Source organism: Pteropus alecto, unplaced genomic scaffold (genome assembly GCF_000325575.1).
Source record: "Pteropus alecto unplaced genomic scaffold, ASM32557v1 scaffold121, whole genome shotgun sequence".
Lineage (NCBI taxonomy): Eukaryota > Metazoa > Chordata > Mammalia > Chiroptera > Pteropodidae > Pteropus > Pteropus alecto.
In genome coordinates this window covers 8030429-8047349 of record NW_006434369.1, presented here as the reverse complement: position 1 = coordinate 8047349, position 16921 = coordinate 8030429, and the positions used below count along the sequence as shown (strand labels likewise).

At 33.4% G+C, this 16921-nt stretch overlaps 1 protein-coding gene and 1 non-coding gene across 2 annotated transcripts in view; both read right to left on the bottom strand.

Annotated features, from left to right (window-relative positions):
• RANBP9 (RAN binding protein 9) overlaps positions 1-16921 on the bottom strand; it is an 80043-nt gene that overhangs the window by 3072 nt on the left and 60050 nt on the right. Inside the window, exons 7-13 of the mRNA XM_006909253.3 lie at positions 15427-15539; positions 13804-13912; positions 12442-12632; positions 11165-11309; positions 7748-7869; positions 5898-6049; positions 853-964 (exon numbers count right to left, since the gene is read on the bottom strand). Coding sequence (XP_006909315.1) covers positions 853-964; positions 5898-6049; positions 7748-7869; positions 11165-11309; positions 12442-12632; positions 13804-13912; positions 15427-15539 — 944 coding nt within the window. The remainder of the gene's footprint in view (positions 1-852; positions 965-5897; positions 6050-7747; positions 7870-11164; positions 11310-12441; positions 12633-13803; positions 13913-15426; positions 15540-16921) is intronic.
• On the bottom strand, positions 14999-15131 carry LOC112477729. The gene has a single exon (XR_003045567.1). It is a non-coding gene; the product is annotated as a small nucleolar RNA U109 (small nucleolar RNA).

Genomic DNA, 16921 nt, shown 5'->3' with positions numbered 1-16921 from the left:
CCTGTTTAAATATCCTCTAATCTACTCTTTGGTACTTTTCTAATCTACCTAAAGTGGTATGAATCATGGCCCCAAACCTAATAAGGCCAAATAGCACAGAAATGACTTCGAAACTAGTCCCATTTTACCGGGGATTTGAATTATCAAGTCAAGTAAAAAATTACTCGTACCTTTGAAAATAATTGCCCAGAAATTAAAATATAGTTTTATGTAATCAACCAACCCTATCGAGGTCATATATAAATGCACAAAAAATAGTTATAGAATTCATATAAAAAGTATTGTTCACTACATAAACACTATAATTATACTCTAGTGAGTCGCTCACAGGAATGGCAACCAACCAGGGGAACAGCAAATTCCAGTTTCTCACTTCATGCTCACCCCTGGCTAAGCCTATTTAAACTGCGGTTCTTTTCCCCAACCACCCTTTTTACTTGGTAAGGGCATCTAGCTGAATGTGCTTAACTTTAATGCAAATATAATTTGACGCCAAGGGTTGAAACTGATGGGCCATTCCCAAGTCACTTGGAAGCACCTTATGCCCATATCTTAAGCATGGCAGAAGCTGTGATATGGGTGGCTCAGGCCAGAAATGGTTACATACACACACAGAAGACTAATTTACAAACTTCCCCAGATGCACCCCAATGTATTGTTTTTATTCCACTTGAACCCATTTAACCTGGAACTGAAAGAATAGAGAAGGTTTCTATATTTTAAGGTAATTTTAATTTTTAAAATATAGAAAACATTTCCCTTATAATTTTACCAAAATATAAATGCCAGCACAAATACCATCTCAAATGTTCAGAAAATCTAGTTGGAGTTGGGCTTTTAGCCTTTACTTACCTAATATTGCACTGTTAAGAGCTGAGCACACAGGTTCTCTTTGAATTGGGTCAAGCTGATTTCCAACTGGACTGTTCCAAGGATCCGAATAAGCTAGTAAACTGAATGCATCCTGTTGAAAACACAGCAATTTGGTTTTTAACTGAAATAGTTCCCTCTCCGTGCTCACCAGTTATAACTGAGAAACAGATAAAATGTCTTTAAAGTACTAGACTACTGTGACATTTAAACCCATTTACCTATATATATTTTTACCTAGTATGCGCAAAGCCTAATTTGTTTTTATTCTTTTTGTAAAAAGCCATTTTCATTATCTTTCCCTTATCTTTACAACACAAACAGAGCAGAGAAAAATATTAAAAACTGAAAATTCTTGTGAAATGGCTTAATACTGGTTAAGGTAAAGAGCAGACAAAACATTCAAATACTTACAATCTATTATCATTTGATAGAAATCTGATGTTAAAAGAGTAGGGCCTGCCTATGTATTCTTCAAACAGATGTAGGAACTAGACACATTTCACTGGATGTCATCTTTTCAAACTAAGTAATTAGAAAATTAAAATGGCTCCCACCATTCAGGAATATTTAACAGTTGCAACCATCCTGAAGCCACCTTTCCTAAAGTAGCCGACACACACACAGTAATCTTTTCAAATGACTCCTTTTGTCTTCTATGGGAGGCACATACTACAGTGGTTTCAGACACTGGCATTGATCACCAGTACGCATCACCAGTGTGGCCTGTGCCAAGTAATGACCTCTCTGTCAGTTTCATCATTTATATAATGAGGATTATAAGAGGTCATATTTCACAGTCATATGAAAATTAACTGAGCTAAATGAAATTAGCACTGTCGGTTCGTTCTAATCTTTCAATAAATGTCTTATTATGCCAAAAGTCAATTCCCTAATCTGGAGTAATATTATAATATAGATACAAATAAAGTTAAGATACAGGACACCTTCCCAATTCAGAAAGCATATGTGGAGAGGTACTGAGAAAATTGTAAATCAGTGAATTCAGTAAGAAAACTTTCAAAATGCTAATTACAGACATGTGGAAGACTGAAATTCCTAAAGAATACTATCTCTTAGGTACTACTGTTCTGAGAGCAGAGGTGGGGGAAAGTCTTCCTGGTCCACTATTCTTGTGTCCTTTCTCACTCAAACTAGCCTTCCACATTGTGCAGATAAGAGAAGAACTGCCTGTAAGGCAAAGCTGTGCAGCCAGTCCGAGGCTACCAGACAGGGAATACATGTGCCTCTAAACAAACACATGTGGCTCCTCCAGTCTCTTATACTGCTAAGTATTTCATTCACATCAGACTTCTTGACCAAAATATTATACTGAAAGTTCTATGAAGATTAAAAAATTACTTATTGTACTATTTTGAATCACCAGCTATTCGTAAGTGCTGGGTACAAGGAAGAAGCTTCATACACCTGCTGACACAAGACCTATTCTCAAGTTTTTAAGATACTTTTTGCATCCCACAAAGCTACCAGTTTTTATTTCCTGGTTGCCCATGATTCAAATTTATTGATGGAAAGAATATTAATATTCTATATACTGTGAAACTAACTCTATAATCGATCACATTACTTCTAAAGACTAAGCTTTGCTCAAGACTTAATTTACCCCACAATCATCTAAAGAGGTACCATCCCCATACTACAGATAAAAATTTTAAAAAGACATGCTACAGAACTGTTCAAGGAATAATTGGTAAATAAAAACTTTAAGCAAAAAACTATCCTCTTGAGTCTATATATCCAGACATGCTTCCACCGAAAAGGTGAAATGTCCCACATCTTAAGACCATTCTTCTGTTTTTCTATTTACATTTTCTAGTATTTAAAACAAAAACATAAAAATGATGGTAGTAATTTGTCATGCACTAGTACTGTGTGAGGCAAGTACTGTGTGTTTCAAGCACTAATGTGGATCACCTCACTTAATCCTCACAATAACCATACAAGGTGGATACTATCATGCCCATCATACAGAGATGGAAACTGAGGCAATAAGAGGTTAAGATCACAAGCTAGTACTGTACTTCTTTTAGTAAGATGCAGTTCTTTATAATTATCTAAATATTAAAAGGAAAAAGGTCTAAATTTCTCTCATATTTTCAGTATAATTGAACAAATATTTATTGGACAGAGCAGCCAAACAACTGAGGATACAGCAATTACCAGGACCTAGTCACTGTTTCAAGAACTCAGATAATCTTGTGGGGAAGAGAGCCATGTAAATAAATAACATACAGTGTATTGCTAATAAGGTACAGTGTCACATGACACAATTACAGAAATAGGCTCAAGCTACATGGATACTGAGGCTGAGAAAAAGGCATGGATGGAACCAAAGGTAAGGGGTTAGATCCTAAAATGCTTCCAAAGCCACACTGAAAAGCTTGAATTTTTTGCCAATAAGGGAATGGAGCTTTAAATACAGGAGTGATATGGATTAGACTTGATTATAGAAAGATCACACAGCAATACTATGAAACATAGCTTGGAAGTATAGTGAAGCTATAAGCAAGAAAACTAATAAAACCTTTTAAAAAAAGTTTACAGCATCAAGTTCTCAGTAGCAAATATGGAGAAATTGTTTTCTTTAAAAGGGAATGAAATCAACAAAGCAACATTAATGTTATATCCTGCTGTAAAAACTTAATTGGTAATGGTAACCAAAGGAATGCAATTAAGGTAGCAATGCCACCGCACTACTACTGCTAAATTGGTAGGTTTCTGGAAAGCAATACTATATCAATATGTAGCAAGAGCCACAATAAATATATTCTTTGATTCAATTAGGACTTTATCTCAGTAGAATAATTTTAAGAAACAAAGATATATGTATAAAAGTGTTCACTAAAGCATTTGAATAAAGGCAAAACTAATGAGAACAGTGCTTCTTAAAACTGATACAGCAGCACAATATAATGTAGCCTTTTAAAAATAATTGTAAATAATGCATAAAAACTGGAAATAAATTTTTTATGATAAAACAATACAAAATAGGATAACCAAAATTACTAACTAGGTAAAAAATATATATGCATATGGGATTTAAAGCATAAAACTGAAACTATCTGTGAAATATGGCATTATGGGTTACTTTTTATTTTAAAAAATAACTGCAGTGGGAATAATTTTCGGAAGGAAATGTGACATTATTTAAGTATGATTCTCAAACTGTACTTATCTCTGGCTTAAAAACTATAGCAGTTTCTAAACAGGGTGAGTCTAAATGGCTTTGTTTCTGTTTCGATTACTAGAGTTAAAGCTCCTTGTTGGCTGGGGCTGCTCATCTGTATTTGACTCTCAGCAGTGCCCACAGTAGTGCCTTGCAACATTACAGAGGTTCAATAAACAACTGCTGAACAAAGTCAGGTAGTTCTCTTGAGAGCTACTGGCAGACTCAGGCAGGTAACGAACAAAAAGACAACAGGGAAAGAAGAAAGGAAGACTGAAAAAACTACAGAAAAGGTTAAGAGAAACTGTGGGCTGATGCAGGAACTTCCTACCATTTTACCACAGGTGGGCTGCTCTGATGGGCTGCAATATGCAGTTATCCCATGACTGACAGAAAGCAAAATGTACGTGTACCTTACAGTAAAGCATTTAGCTACATCTTACCTTCAACTTTAACCAAATCAGTCTCTTTCTATGTATGTATATATGATTCAGAGGTTTATATAAATCCAGAAGAAAAAAAAAAACCCACTACAATCATGTGTGACTTGAAATGAGTAAAAGGAAAAGGAATAGTTTTTAAACCTTCCCAACTACGGAAAGAAAACCTTTATTCTTCATGTTGCCCTCAAATTCTCCAACCTTATTCTTTAGATATTTCTAAGTTAGATCAGTTATTCATCTCTATCTGGATCAAGAAAAGTTTGGGGAATGGGAAGGAAGCAGCTCAGAATATTAATGGAGTCGCTTAAAGCAGTTGGCATTTGCTTAGAAGTCAGATGTAAAATCAAAGCCATCTACATTCTTTAGATGAAGAAGATGAAATTACACTTTCACATAATTCAATATGTAATCAAGAAATATCTTTGAGAATAGGCCATGTAATGCCATTTTCTGAGCTTCATGTAAATTAAAATCAAAGATAGTAAGCTGATTGAGTGAAATCTTAAATTTTCACAGGCATAACATAAATCACACATTCCTTCATCATGCTCAGTTAGCATAAAGTTTTAACAAGAAAATAGATGACCTGCTGGTAAGAAGTCTATGAATTCTTAAAAACATTTCATATTCCCAAATATCCCCTCAAACAACAGTTCTCAAAGTACAGTCCAGGGACACCTGGGTCCAAGACTCTTTCAGGGGGCTTTGTAAAGTCGAAACTATATTCATAATAATACTAAGATATTATTTTTGCTTTCTTGAGTATGAAAAAAAAATTAAGAGTGATAACATCTCTACAAGTAATTTCAATGCTGACTTAAGGTAAGGGAAAACTCCATCTTCAACTGATACACAAAATTGTGGCTAACTTACTAAACTGTTTAAATTGATCCATCTAACTTGCTATCATAATCATCAATCCAGAAAAAAACTAAAAATGTAAAAATGTATTAACTATTCTGGCTTCAAGGATGACTCAAATTCTTCACCAATCATTATCAAAATGAAAACCATGTATTATACATCCAATTTGCTACAACCCTGAAAAAATGTTTACTAACAAAAAAATCTCAAATTTAGTTTTATTAGCACACTCACATTTTTCCTAATAACTGCCAATTTTACTGCTGAGAAAAATAAGAAAGTTGAGAAAGTGCATACAATGCTGACAGGTCGCAGAACTGGGACAGAATCCATATTTTTCACTTGAAGTCCAGTGTTCTTCCCAGCAGAGCAGAGCTGCCCAACCCCATGGAACACTTTCACTCTCAAATGGGCAGCAAGCCGGGAAGGAGTTTATGTCCAAGTACCCCAACAAGAACTTCGAGCACTGCTCAATGTTTTACAAAACTACATTTTAATTCCTTTATAATTTTTCAAAGGAAAACAAAATTTACCTTCAACATTTTTTTATTTGCTGTGTTCTTGCCACATTCTCTCCTCAACTGTTCACTCATGGCCTGCAGCTCTCTTCCAAAGTGAATCATTCTTTCTATGGCGGCTTGACTTCCTCCACACAACTGGCGTCTTAACTGGCTTGAATCAACCTCTGTAAGCAAAACAAACAAGTATTTTATTACCTACTGAATGGAGTGCAATGGAGAAATGAACGTAAATTGCTTATAACATTTTGTACATTTCATTTAGGGACTATTACCTAATATTTTCTCTAAATATGCAGATTTACTTTTAATTTAATATGGAACTTTGCAGCTAAAAAGTATGTTTTATCTAGGTCTCAAGAGTCTAGGATCCAAAATCTAGCATGCAGTTGAAAGTCAGGTGACAACCTCTCACAGTGTTAGGATGTACCTATGTCAGGGAAAATTTTATGAAAAGTTAATAAGCACAATTCTCTAAAACTATATTAAGTAACATTAAGAAAAAAAAAAAGTAACTGCCTCTTGGGCTACTTTAACTGACAAAGAATAGAGACACAATAAAATGATTTTTGGAAGCTAAGAGCATCTAAATGATTCCAATAAAAACACAGAAGACACCATATTAGACTAATAAAAAAGGATTATACTACTTTTAGAAAAATACTTTTAGAAAATAATTTTATAGAACTTGGTTGACAATAATCACTGATCAATAATGTAACCATTTAAATAATTAGTAATAACACAAATCACTAATGAGTTAATAATTATTAAGCACTTACTTTGTGCTATTAGCTTTTCACAGATTAGTTCATTTAATTTTCACAATGACTTATGAGGCAGTTATTATAATACTCATTTTACAGATGAAGAAACTGAGGCACAGAGCTTTTAAGTAACTTGTCCAAGGTTACACAGCTAGTGTCAGTTGCAGAACCTGAATCCAGATAATCTGGCTCTAGAACTTTTGCTCAAAATCACTATGCTTAAATTACTCTTTCAAAAGACACTGAGATTTATGATATCTGAGAGAGTAAAACTAGGCTGCCTTTTACTCATATTCCTTGCTTGAAAAAGTGAATTATACATTAGAACACATAATCCTCGACAAAGTAGTTGTATAAGTAATAAAGAACTTTGCATTGATAAAGTAGTTTCTTAAATATACTCTTAGCAATTTGAAAAAATACCTTTAACCTCAAAATACTAAGAAATCTAATGTTGCCAAGGAATTCTGACAAGAATTTATAAGCTTCAATAATTTTCACTTTCTAATTGATTAGAAAGTTTGCTGACAGTTTAACTCTATGGTACAATTTACTATACAAATCAACAAAATAAAATGAAGCAATAAAATTTTGGTTTCTTTGGTGGGGTGGCAGGGTGAGTCATACTTAAGCACCTACTATGTGCTGGGCACTGAACTGTGCATAGTCGCATATATTCACATTAAATAAATTTTAGAAATTGTTCGATTAAAATTTATAAAATCATCTCTACCCATTTAGCCTTTACTGGCTATAGTGAAATAAGTGTAAAAATTTTTCCTATCTCCAGCCTTAAATATCCTAAAGGATATTTAACACTAGTTAAGTTGGTACTGCTACACTAATGACAGCACTGAAGTTGAGCCAAAACAGTTTAGCAAAGAAAACTATGTAGCACTTGAGAAAGTACAGAAAACTAACTTTGCTGTCTAGCAACTCACTCCTACAAAAGTTTAAGTAATGTATATTACTGTCAAATCCAATAGCACATACATCTTTAAATTGATTTATGCTCATCAGCTGTGAATCAGTACAAGTAAAAACATAACCTTGTAGTCATCATTTTTTATTAAAAATGTAAGAAATATCACTGCAGACCCATTTCGGTGTCACAATCTTCCATTTCGTGGTCATGTTTAGAGCTACCATTTAGGAAACCATTGGATGAAGTTTCTCCAACTCCATTGGAGTAGTGATCTGTTTCCATGTCTACATCATTACTGAAAACGAAAAAACAAACCTAATTTTAGAAATCGTATACTTGCAGCTTAGTTTAATATAAATTACTACTCGACTACATAGCCTACTTATAAACTGACTTCATAATGCAACAGTAATCTGCAAAAAAAGTTATTTAGTTAAATCTTGAATGCATTCAAAGCTAAATATATCACTGACTTCTAACAAATTTGTACTCCTGGAGGAGATAAGGGAGAAAATACACATGTACTAAAAATGTAGTGGTTTCATAACTTTATGTCAATATGGAGAAATCATACTTCGGCACATACTTCCCACTATTTGTCAAACTTAGATCTGCACTTCATTCTTTGTTAATCGACTCTGACCCTAGAACCCACCACCCTCGTCCCAGCATTCATCTCTAGCAAGTAGGGGCAAAAAAACCTCACTCTCCAAACAAACTACTCCTGGAGCCCACTTCACCTCCTTTCCGTCCTCACGTTCAACTCACTTCTAGACTACTTTTTCTTTAACAGTCTTGACGTTTTGGCATTTGTCCTCACTACTTAAAAATAGACCCTCTTTCAAAGGTAAATAATCTTAAAAACTACTCAGTCTCGTCCTCCCTGACCTTTCTAGCACCCAACACTATTTTTCTCTCACAGGCTTTCTTATTGGCTAAAGATTACAAAGTATTGCCAAATATTTAGGGTGTTTCCAATTTTCACTCATTTCACATTTACTGAATGAATGTGCCGATAATTGTACCTGCACATACTGAAGTTGTCGATGTAGGCCCTTCAGATCATCCCCACTCTAATCTTTAAGATTCTCCTATGACAACCCAGGTAAAGATTATACAGCACTCAGAAGGAAATATTTGATGCAAATGGTTTGAAAATGTTTAATTAAATTATCTTTTCTCATTAAAAAAGCAATGTGTATTTATTTGTAGAAAAAAAGAACATTGAATGTAGATGAACGAAAAGCACTCTATGCATAATGCCACCAGAGGCAGCCACTGGTTAACAAGCTGGGGTGAGTTTTTATTGTATGAGTTTAAGCGTGTGTGTGGGTGCGCAGGGGCATACACACTTCTATCAGTAAAACCTATTCTGGAAAAAAGACAGAGAAAGATCTAGGAAGAAGGGGGCAATGGCCCTAGGACTCCCCCAGTCAGAAAAGCTTGTTTATTATCTTGACAAACTTTGAGAATTGATAAGAAAAATCAAACTTTAAAAATTATGTTTAATTTAATGGAAACCCCTAAAATCGTAGCTTTTAGTGATTTTAATAATACACTAAACCTTTTTTTGACAATTCAATATAATATTTAGTATTTATATATAAATGAAATGAAAGAATCCCCAGTTGAAAGGGATTCTTTCATTCAACACACATTCAAGAGCCTCTGCCATCTAGGAGCAAACAACCTATTAAAAGCTAATCAAGTTATTATATTACAGAGGATCAGTACTATGATAAGAGTTAATCACAAGGAGTGATACAACATTTGGTAGGGATGCAAATTAAGAAAAACATCCTGGGTAATATCTGAACTTGAACAGACGTGAAGGTGAAAATGGAGAGTCAGGAGAAGAGGATTTTGGATGGAGAGAAGTATAATGGAAAAAACACAAGTCTGGAAGTCAGAAATCCTGGTAAGTAGTCTCAGTTCTGCAACTTACTAGCTGCTAATTATTGACTTTAAAAAAAGCCATTTACTTTTCTAGTAATCAGCTCTACATCTGTAAAATGGTTTTAATTGTTAATGCCATCTTTGCCTACTTCACAGTATTAAGTAAAGCCATTGTCAACTATAAAATAACTGTTACTGTTTAACAGTTTAAGGAATTTAAAAGCTTACTTTCTTCTCCTTCTATACTGCAAAGGAGTATGCTGTGTCATCAACTCCTTCCGTTAAGCTTGCTTCTCTGAACTCGGATAATAATAGGTCCCCCCTTTAGCAACTTCCTGCCATGAGCATAGTATTTAAGAGAAAAATCCATGAAGTGACTGCAATCCTACCCTCAAAAAATGGCAGAATTCTCTATCAACAATAAAGTATTAAAGTACCATAAAGTATGATAAGTACTAAAGGCTTAACTTTTTAAATTTCCAAATACACATTCCTACAATATTCTAATTTTATATCTTCTATGTCATCTCCACCATGAAAGACTACCCTGACCTCCTCAACGAAAGACAGTCACTTTTTCTGTTCTTTTCATACCACTTCTGTGGACTTCCATTATAACTAATACCAAAAGATACAATTAGTTCAGTAAATTTTTGTCACTTGCGATACATAACCTGGAAATTCTGATAAATTTCCAAATTTTCAAACACTGACTTATATATATACTCCTTTCTCCAGAGTATTTCCATTAAGATTCCATGCTAAAAGTTAGGTTCCCTTTCCTTTCCTGAGAAAGTTCTGCACTGATGAACATCCCCCTCAAATGCAGTGTGACCAATTCAGGTTAAAAGACCAAAACAACCTCGAATTGATAAAATTTATCCATTATTTTTATGAAAAAAGAATTATCATCCTACTAGTCCTGAACCAAATTAAGATTCAGACGCTGGATGATTTGGACAAGTTGAAGTCATAAGAACTTGCTTTCACACACTACTATTCAAATGATTACACTTCAGGAACCTTTAGGTTTCATGAACATTAAACCTGAATATGTCATGGTACCGTGATACAGACATCTCTTCTCTCAAAGCTCTTTGAAGTCAGAAGAGGCATTCTTCCTGCCTAGCAGACTGTTTGACATCCAACAAGTCCTTAATACTAGCCTCATGCTCTGAGTTTACTGAATGACTTAACCACATCTATATTCCAGCTATTTAAAGATAGGATCTCAGAAAAGTCTTTGTAAAGTTGGTTATTTGAAACTCAGGAAACATTCTACATATTTACGTCAAAAAATGCACAGAGAAAAAATAGTTATAAACATTTCATATGTTAATACTAGAGGTTAACTACACTACTGTGACTTAACTTGGAAACATAACAAATGACATTTATGTCATCATCTGTATAGGTCTCTGGGGATAGGAAGACTGGATTTGGCCTTATAACACCATTAGAGGGAAGAGAGAATGGAGAGTAAGAGGAAAGAACAAACAAAAGAGCCTATGTGCATTACTGGGAGACTGAAAAGCTCTGGGGAACTTATTCCCTACCCTTTTATTCTCTGGGGGTTTGGGAATTCCCAGACCTCCATCATGGGCCATATAACTCAATTTTTCCAAATCTTGAAAAATGATGACACCTGTAATTAAGTTGTTTACCATAATGCAAAAGATAGGGAAATCACTTACCTGGTGAAGTTATTAACTTGCTGTGATCTTGACATATTTATACTGTTCAATTCTGGTACATTCAAATTGGATGACTGGTGTTTACTATGGCAATATGACTGATGTGCTTTATTTGATATTACACCATTACTACAACTTTCAAAACCTGAAAAAAAGGAAAAAAGACAGTTCATGAAAATATAAACAAACACTAATTTATTATTAGTTTATAAATAATATATCCATATTCTGATTTTTATATTTAAAACTTTAATAATATAGGACTGTCGACAGACTTAAGAGTAAACAAATGACTAATTTCTTTGAAAGGATATAAGTACACTGAATTGTAGGCTGTAATTATTGCCTCCTCTAACATTTACCAAAAGCTAGATTATAGATCTCATTTAATTCTCACAACCCCCTATGAGGGTAGTATTATCATCACCTCCATTCTACATATGAATATACTGAGGTTAAGAATTTGTCTAAGCCTGAAATGACTATGATATTCAAAAGGGGTGGTGGCTAAGGATACAAACATGAGAATCATCTATATTATACAGGATGATGCTGTAAATAGAGTGGTAGTAATGCAGAAAGGTATATGCTGAGTGAGAAAAAGCAAAGGTGTTACTCTATAAAGGACGAGAAACAATATTTAACTTCCATTTTAGAAAGTTAAATATACAGAGGAAATATAACACCTTGGGGAAAAAACAAAATGAAAGAGACAAACAAAGAAAAAAGACTTAAAGATCAGAAATAAACTTGTAGAAGTGATGTCATTAAAACCAGGAAAGGAGAGAATTCTAATTAAGGGAATACCAAAAGCCTGGGAGACTAAGGCTAGTGAGCCATAAAAGGGATAGGAGAAAACGAAGCTTGGCCGAGAAAGAATGAGATAGCTGGCAGCCCAGCTAGATTTGGTGACTGGTGGCATAAGCCATCACAGCCACATCACCACCACCTTTACACTTATACTTTATTACAACACACAATTACCTTTTCATTACCAGATATCTATGATTTAATTTCTAGAGACAACTCGAAAGTTGGCTTTCATTTATGTATATCTGCTATAATAACCTATTCTCAGAAACAACTCAAGCTCCTGGTACTAAAAATACACGAATTTGATCCACCTACAAATTCTGTTCCATAACATCCTGAGATCAAGTATACACATGTGCAAAACAGCTACACAGATATATCTAGATTTAAAAATTTTTATTTTGGTACAAAAATATAAAGAAGGATAAAAATGTAAAAATAATGCCATTAAGAGTGAATCTCACCAGAAAAATGTGCAGTACTTCCTTTGCCTGATGCTAAATTGTGGATATTCATTCCATGGCTGGGGCTCATACTTGGACTACTAAACGGTCGAGGACTAACAGGATAACTGTCTTGAGATTTTGGACTTCGGCCTCCCAAACATCGTACTTCACTATCTGTACCATTCACCATTTCTATAAACTGACGTACTCTAAAAAAGAAAAAAAAAATTTACTTAGATATCTTCAAATAGCTGTTTATTTATTAAATAGCAAAAGATTTCTGAAAGGAGACATTTTAAGAACTTGCATTTATCAATAACTTTCTTTGGCTCTTAGTATGCTAAAAATACTAAATAGGTTTTATATACTGCACTACTTAGAATGAATTTAAGATTTTCCAGAACAATGAGACTATAATGCAAAAGACACTACATCTCCTTTAATGAAGATTTACTAAGAAAATGAAAATCTGTAATAAAATCAAAATAAATTCCTTTTTTAAGCTAAGAACAATTTAATCAAAATAATATTTGCATTTGGTAACAAATCAAATAGTACATAAGAACATGATGGGACTCCAGCAGATATTTCTACTACACCCTTATTCATAGCAGCATTATTCACAAAATCCCAAAGTGGAAGCAACTCAAATGTGTATTGATAGATGAGTAGATACACAAAATGTGATATATACATACAGTGGAATAGCATTCAGCTTTCAAAAGGAAGTGGAGATTCTGACATGTGCTACAAAATGGATAAATTCAGAGGACATTATGCTAAGGGAAATAAGCCACTTTACAAAGGACAAATATTTTGATTCCATTAATATGAGGTACCTAGAATAGTCAAATTCAAATTCAGAAACAGAAAATAGAATGGTGGTTGCCAGGAGGTCGTGGGAGGAATAATGAGGAGTTAGTGTTTAACCGGTACCAAGTTTTCATTTGGGAAGATGAAAAAGGTTGTGGAGATAGACAGTTGGTGATGGATACAAAATAATGTGAATGTATTTAATACTACTGAACTGTTATGTGTAAAAATGGCAAGTTTTATGTTATGTATATTTACCACAGTTTTTAAAACTGTTACAGACTTACTATAAGGTATTTTGCAAAAGGAAAAATGGATTCTCACCTTCTAAATAAGATTTTCACATTTTGAAACATAAAGACAGAAGAACAAACACACAGCAAAAGATGCCATCTGCTTGTAGTCTTCAATGCAAATGTTTTTATAACCTGTTACTGAAATGTGCTATATTACAAAATTATATGTAAATATTTGAGACAAGGTAAAACAAAAATTAAACATGGAAATAATTTTGGTTACATATAACATACATATATACAATAAATATATTTTATTAAACAAACTCACTTTAATGTGAAAAGAAGATTAGGATTTCTTTCAAGTAAACTTGGGTATAACTGCTGTGTTGTTTCAATGGCTTCTCCCATTCTTCCTGCTAACACCAATTTCTGAATTCCTAATTAGAAAAAGAAAGGAAAAGATTAATTTTTTAAGAGTAGAAACGTAAACTTAGTAGACTCTTAACAAAGAAAGACTTAGTAAAATATTTTTAAGTGCATTATTGTGATTAATTTCTTTTTCTAGAATCAAAGTTTCTATTAGGTGATTGAGGAAAAATTTCAGACAAAAAATTAGAAAAACAAACTTTCATAAACTATTTTAAAAAGTCAAAAATGATCACTCATACAAGTAATATAGAAAAAACACCTGTTAAAAGCAATACTAAAGTATTAAACACTAAGATTAAAAAGATGGATATATTTATGGTATACACAGTGTTGATGGTTTCAAAGATATATACTGATCTCCAAACTTATCGAACTATATTCGCTAAATATGTATAGCTTTTAATATGTCAATCACACCTTGATAAAGCAGTTTTTAAAAAAGCCCATAAGGAACATTAAAGAAATAATATTAAAAATGTCTTATCAAACATGATGACCTTTTGAACCTGGTACTAAAAGAATGCTAGACTTTGAGATCTGAATTCAACAGTCACTGAGCATTCTCTGTGTTAGATATTTGTTAAATTAGATGATGAGGATACAAAGAGCAAATGATCATCTGTTCACCAGAGCTTTAACATAGTCAGAAAGATAGACAGGCATACAATAGCTACAACACAATGCGGTCAGTGTTGTTACAGCAGTCTGAACTATAAAAATTTTTGTTTTCATCCATCATGATTTCATCCATCATGTTCTGTTTTTATGCCTATACTTTTATTAAGTCATACCCTCCCAGATGGGCTAACTGTAGAAATTTTAGAATGTCTAACTATGGAACAGTTATCATGGTGACTTACACTTTTTGGAATAGGCCCTACGGCTCTGGCCACAAGCACTAGGACCTAAGCAATAAATGCTTAACACAGTACTATCTTAAATTCAGATAGCAATTTAAATGCAAAGATATTTAAATTTCTTTCGCTTATTACCTCCACTAACATCTAATCACGGGACAACTTTATCAATTAAAAAACATTTTATCAAATGTTTATTTCCTGAAAGCTGAAGAAAACATTTTTTTTGTTGTTGTTTTATGTAGGAGAAATATACTATTATTCCACTTCTACTGTAAGGTTGGCAGCCCTGAGAACTCCTTTTTAAATGTAGCATGCTATGGATGTATTCTTGCTCCCAAAGGAATGAGGAGCAGACATACACATGCAATCAAGAAAATGTTTTTGAGAAAAAATGGTAAAGCTTTCTTACAAATATTTCTCCAAAATTATGTAATTTTATATCCAGAACACTAACAAAATCCTATGTGAATTTTAAAAAAGTACTTTCATAAACTATTAAAAGGTAATCTTCAAAAATGTCAATAAAAATAAATTTCAGAGCCATCAATTTTAAATTAATCTATTTGAAAAGTTTCTAATTTGAAAATAAAATTTCTATAAATCAATATAACCAAACCTATAATCTGAAAACAAGTGTTAGCCATGCACCATAGGGTCCTTACTTTGTCTATTCTTAATGGAAGCTAATTCTTCTAGGACAGTCTGGTCTGTAGATCTGGCAAAGGCCTCTGCTGTGGCACAGTACCCATGGTGGACTAAATAAGATGAAACCATTCTTAAAAAGAAGAAACACAATTTTTAGTCAAGAGAATACATGCTTCATAGTACAATTTATACTCCCGGTCCTTTCCTATTATGTCCCATCCTTATATTCAATCCTACTAATCATAATTTGTTTCACATTTATCATCTGACTTATCCCAGTAAAGTGCTGGCATTTTGTAAAATAAAATAAATTTAAAATAACAGATTAACTCTTTGTGTTCCAGAGTTCAAGCCCTTTCTTTACTCATCAGTTACATTAAATGGGATCATAAGGTGTGAACACAAGAAATACTAAAGTGAATCGGAAAGAGATCTTCCAGAAAAAAAATCTATGAGGGTGATAATAATAATCAATAGGAAGCTGGCCTTCTAGTCTAAATCAATTAGTATGGTTATACACAGATTAATCACTCAAATATGATTTACATGTAAGTGACACACTTTAAAGGAACAAATTTATTTTTTTAAAAGCCACCAAGTGGTCAAAATACATATTTACATCTAGCCACCAAAAAAAAAGAAAAGAAAAGAAAAGAAAATTGCTGACTCAGCAATTATAACCCAACTAATCAACATATCCAAATCTTCAACTTTTAAACCAACCTCTATCTGGCACTACTAAGAGCCTGTTAAAAAATAGTGGGAAGTTGTGGTTCAAGAAAAGGGGCAGGGAAGAAAATCTCTAAAAAACAGATTTTTCATTTTATTTCATCTAATTATTCAAATTCATTTAAGCGGGTAGTAAAGAACTTTTTAAAACAAACTTTCCAGGAGGTCATGGTAGGTGTCAATTTTGTGAAGCATGGGGTAGGGGGTGGGGATCCTCACTGAACTCTGGCTATAGGATTAAGATAAATAATGTTCCCTCTACTACTATCCTGGCATGATGCTTGGTGGCAACCATTTTTAAAGCATCAAAGAGATGTTACCCCAAAAAAGCAAGCCACGCTGGCTCTAACTCATGACTACTATGAGACTCTGAGTCAGGGTGCACTACTCTTTCAACTGTGCTGGACAAAAATACTAGTGTTGAAACTCTGTAATACCAGATTATAGCTCTAGGGAAGAAAATGCTTTCAGAATCATCATATCTTCTAATCATTAATTATCTTCTCCAAAAAATATACACACAAAGCTTGCTTAGATTTGTAAAATTAAGATTGTTCAAAGCAATTACAAAGACATTTAAGATGAATTGTATCACACTGATGGTATCTAAAAGCCTTTGCTATTTTCTTGAGTTAGAGTATAGTAGTGAAAGTGACTAAACTTACTGGTATTTAATTTTTAAGTCTTTACTATTTTAAGCTTCAAGAATTACCATTCAAAAATTACATCCAGGTGTCTGTCATCTCTAGCCTTTCGGCAAAGGTAAGGTATAGCCTAAAATGT